At 35.9% G+C, this 4,841-nt stretch overlaps 1 protein-coding gene and 1 pseudogene across 1 annotated transcript; both read right to left on the bottom strand.

The window, feature by feature from the left end:
• Positions 1-257: 257 nt before the first annotated feature.
• Positions 258-983, bottom strand: LOC149890763 (uncharacterized; annotated as a pseudogene).
• A 75-nt stretch (positions 984-1,058) lies between these two features.
• Positions 1,059-1,831, bottom strand: LOC149890762 (uncharacterized). The gene is made up of 2 exons (XM_090081966.1): positions 1,651-1,831; positions 1,059-1,570 (listed from the first exon to the last, which is right to left on the bottom strand). Exons 1-2 carry the CDS (start codon positions 1,829-1,831, stop codon positions 1,059-1,061), a joined length of 693 nt encoding a protein of 230 aa, XP_089938092.1.
• Between the last annotated feature and the right edge of the window lie 3,010 nt (positions 1,832-4,841).

Here is a 4,841-nt window from a genome sequence, read left to right as displayed (position 1 = left end):
GTGGAATCTGGTGGAATCTGGTGGAATCTGGTGGAATCTGGTGGAATCTGGTGGAATCTGGTGGAATCTGGTGGAATCTGGTGGAATCTGGTGGAATCTGGTGGAATCTGGTGGAATCTGGTGGAATCTGGTGGAATCTGGTGGAATCTGGTGAAATCTGGTGGAATCTGGTGGAATCTGGTGGAATCTGGTGGAATCTAGTGGAATCTGAATAAAAAATAAAATAAAATTCAATATGAGACACTTTTTTTAAGATCTTAAGCCAGCCAAAGAAGAGTTTTCATTGATTTACAATCCTCTATAAGAGTTGCAGCTCCATTTTTAACTCCTGTATTACATGCAGTCGTATCAAAAACCTGGGCAACAATGTTGGCTTTGAGATCCCATTTCTCTAAGTCTTCCAAGATTCCTTTGCAAATAGAAAGTCCTGTACCAGACTGTATAGGTTTTATTGATAATATTTTTCCTTCTACTCAATTAGGAAAACTACTGACCAAAACAGTTAAATACTCAAACCTTTGCCCTGAGATTTTTTTTAAAAGTTTTCCATCCCACTGAATTGTCAAATAATATGATTTAATCTTGTTTTGAAATTCTGTTATTATTTTCCTTGCCATTACTTGCCTATTTAGCTTTCTTGATCTTCTTATAGTATTTATTGTAAAGCTAACATCGTCAGGTTTAACACCACCTGTATAAAATTAAAAAATGTATATTTCTTTTTAAATTTGTATACAATAATCTTGTTTATTTATTAATAAAAAACGAACCTAAAACTAGAATTGCAGAAATATTCATCATCAGCTGAGGATTTGATAACTTATTTCTATCAGGAGTTGCTGCTATCATTGGGTGAGAAATGAAGTTTTTTGGCAAAACCAGTGTGATATTATCTGATCCGGTATCTTTTTTTCTCCTTGCTGCTTTTTAGAAATATTAAATTCAGGATCACTTTTAGGAGAGTTTGGAGATGTAGAACTCATAGAATGACTAGATTTAGTGATATGAGAATATTCATCTGCGTCACTACTATAACCAACCAACTTAACAGTTCTTCATCATCTATTTTTCTTCTTTTTTTCTTTTTCAGTTGCCACCTGTTTCTTTTCTATTCTTTCTTTTTCTCTTCTAACATTAGAATATAGCAAGTTATCTTTTACACCAATTCCTCCAGTTTTTATTCCATTTTTAAGAGCTGTAAACCAGGCAATATCTTCATCTGCATCCTTAGCTGATCTGGTTTTTTTAATGGCATCTTTCCAACTAGGAGAACTAATATCAAAAATGCCATCTAATGATTGAATAAAGTTTTGTTCAAGTAAACTCTTCTTATTAGAAATCCTATTTTTAGATTTTGCAAGCAACCCCCATTTGTCATGTAGCCTTAAAATATTGTCAATACTGTACTTGTCTTGTTTATAAGGAATGCCAGCCTTATCCCAAAAGAGCTTGACTGATTTAATAGTAAGCAATGCAGCTAACTTAGATTTTGAAATGTTGCTTTGAGTGTGCAATGCCACCCTAACTTTAGTAAACTCTTCATAAGAGCTATCAATAACTTGCAATGGATGATGCAAATAATTTAAAACTTTAAATAAACTTTCAAAAACATAAAGTCATAACTTCAGTCTTAATACAGTATTAAGCCTAACCTGAAAAATTTATAAACATTTCTGGTAGTGGGCAAAGAGCTTGTTTTTAAATCTTCTAACGGATATCCAACCAACCATATTTCATTAGTTGACTTCAATACTTTCAAGTATTTCTTTTTTACCGACTTTTTTAATTTGGTTTTTTCAATGTCATTTTTCTTTGGTTTAATTAGTGACATTTTTTTTATCAAATTTTTACTTTGAATTACATAAACTGGAATTGAAAACAAGATAAGCATATTGTATTAACCACTTAATTATCTTAATTATATAGACAATAACCTGGCCGATAACAATAAATAGTCAGTAGTCAGTTGATACTTTTCCATACTTAAGGAATGCAAGATGGCGTGGTGTTTTTTTAATGTAAAGTGTTGTCTGAATATTTTTTCCCGTTCTAAAATTATTTCTTTGCGCATTTTCATAATGAGATGACATTATGAAAAAAAGGTTGTGAATGTCTTAGTTAATTTATTCTTTGTAGTTGTTCTTCAAACTATTGTCTACGTCCATTAAGTATTACTGTTGGTCCTCTTTCAATTATTTCATATCGTTTTTGTTTTTTAAGAGTTAATTTTTCTTCTAATGTAATTTCAAGTACAGAGGGTCTCCTTATAATAAGTTTAACTTTAATTTTCCCACCAGGTTCAGTGGGTTCTGTTATAATTATTTCAGACGGAGGCCTTTCAATTCTTCGACGTCGTTCAATAATATCATGTTCTTGGTTTCTTTCTCTATCATCACGGATTCTGTTTGCTCTCGTTTCATAATTTTCTCCTCGGATATGACTAATTATTAAATTTCGTCGCTCGTCCCTCGTTAATTCATAGTAATATTCAGGAAAACCATCTTCAGGATCAATAATATCTTCAGGATCAATAAGATCTTCTACATCACTCATCCTCATCATTTTTATAACAAGAAAAAATTTATTTAAGTCAATTCAATTTTTTTAAATCTTGACACACTTTCAGCATATTTTCTTCTTCGAAAAGTTTTTACCGTTTTTTAATTCTTTTCGCGTGAGAATTAAAAACTTATGAAACAAGATAATTGGTAAAAATTTCGCTTATTGAGTCGTATACATGTGCTTGACCCATTTCATCAAATCTAATCGTATACTTTCTTCCCCACTCGTCATGTGCAGTAAATTCGCATCCAGCCGCATGAATTTCTTTTTCTTCATCAAACAGATGCGCACAACCCATGGTATCAAATTCAATCACATACTTCCTCTCCATTTTTTTATTATAGTAAGAAATTTATTTAAGTCATTTTCAAAATTTTCTTTCATCTGTGCATTAAGCGTAATAATAGACTTGTCCTAGAAGAAGGTAAAAGCTTCCAGATTGATCGACTTGAGCATCACCAGAGTTGAGCGTGACAACGAGTCTTCTACCAGCTGCGACAGTAGGCATAGAATCTGCTTCTCCGAAATTTCTGTAAAAGGAGATGGTAGATGTAGAGCCGATGGATGAAGTGGATTGATACAGCAGTCCAGTCGATTTGTTGTTGAATGAAGTCACATTTGATCCGTTCCATGAGGATAAGTAAAAATCTTCTAATCCAGAAGAGGAAAAGAAGCATGTGCTGTCACCGTCATATCCTGGAAAATACGTGTAATTGTTGGTGTTGTACGGTGTCCAAGGAGTGAGAACAGTACCGTTACCTGGAGGTAAATTCCCATCGTACATTCGGACTCTAGATTCCCACCAGTTTCCAGAAGCTCCAATGATGTGCATCCTGATGTATTTCAACGACACACCATTTCCTTTTCCGTTGGTGTTCATCAAAACGTATTCGCTGCCGTAAGTGGTGTTCAAATATCGAAACGTTCTACAGTACAGCTTGAAAAGAGGGATGGTTGCAGGAATGGAAGCAAGTGTGGAAATGAACGGTTGAATCCAATACGTGATGGCAGTAGCATTTCTGTTGACGAGTTGAATGGAGACGTCGTTTCTGAAAGGCATGTCCAACGTGAAATATCCTCCCAAGGAAGTGGTGTTAAACATGTTGCATCCCTGCAAAGAGTTGGCGTAAAAAGCTCCTCCCAAAGGAGAAAAAAGCAAATCAGTAGCAAGTCCTGTTTGATCCACTCCAATTCCTTCCGTTGTTTCTACATAATTCCCTACATTGATTTCTCCGTCAGTGAAGATTCGAATAAAAACTTGACCGGGAATATTCGTGCCAGAGGTGCTGTATAAAGCCAGCCACAATCTTCTCAGCACACCAGATTTTCCAGAAAACGCAAACACAGGAGAAGTCGTTAACGCTGCTACCGTCTGAGACTTAAACCCTAAACTGGTAAAACTGGATCCTGGAACGTCACTGGTCAAACTCGATTTTTGCAACAACAAGTCTACATAATTCTTTGTTGCTCCGTCTTGCGCGTTGGTTGGATCAGTCACGTTGATCAATTTATGAGAATTTAAATCCAAGTCTGTTGTACCCACAGTCGTTCCACCTGACGCATGCGTGTCTACGTAATTTTTCGTAGCCGAATCTGAAGCTGATATAGGTTCAGCTAAATTAGTTAATTTGTGCGACGTCATGTTAATGTCGGTGTATGAAATAGTGTTGTAAGAGACTTTGGTGTCTACATACCCTTTTGTCGCTGCGTCTTTTAAAGCGGTGGGGTCGGAAACGTTGATCAACTTGTGTGAGTTCATGTCGATGATCCCTGTGATGGTGCTGGATCCGTCAGTTTTAACACATAGACTCGAGCTGACGTCGACGTAATTTTTAGTGGCAGCATCATGCAAATTGGTGGGTTCGTTCAAATTGATCGCCTTGTGAAAGTTCAAATCCAAATCTGCAGTTCCCACTACAGTTCCAGTACCACCTGCCACGTGATTGTCCACGTAATTTTTAGTAGCGGCATCGTGTGCGTTGGTGGGTTCACCCAGGTTGATGATTTTATGAGAGTTGTATTCCAAATCTGCAGTGATGGTGCTCGATCCGTCCGTTTTGATATAAACGTTGCTGGTTGAGTCTGATGCAAGATTATCAAAATAAACACTGAATTCGCCTCTGTTGAATTTGTCAATCATTTTTTAATGGGAAAAAATTTTTTAAATGGGTGAAACTTTTAAAAAATCACCAAAGGGTGTTGACAACGTCTTGAAAGCTGTCTCCCTCTTCGCATTTTTTCAAGACGTAAAGACACAAGTGTCCACAATAAGACGTGTT

This window comes from Hydra viridissima, unplaced genomic scaffold, assembly GCF_058129835.1.
Source record: "Hydra viridissima isolate aposymbiotic clone 2 unplaced genomic scaffold, HvirCarnegie_v1 scaffold_3, whole genome shotgun sequence".
NCBI lineage: Eukaryota > Metazoa > Cnidaria > Hydrozoa > Anthoathecata > Hydridae > Hydra > Hydra viridissima.
The sequence above is the reverse complement of the archived record's forward strand: the minus strand, read 5'-3'. Positions and strand labels throughout refer to the sequence as shown.

Excerpts from the sequence above, each read along its gene's own strand:
- LOC149890762 (XM_090081966.1), bottom strand. The coding sequence starts at position 1,831 with ATGTCACTAATTAAACCAAAGAAAAATGACATTGAAAAAACCAAATTA. Across the intron at positions 1,571-1,650 it reads TGTTTATAAATTTTTCAGGT|ATCCATTGCAAGTTATTGAT; the intron begins TAGGCTTAATAC and ends ATTATTTGCATC.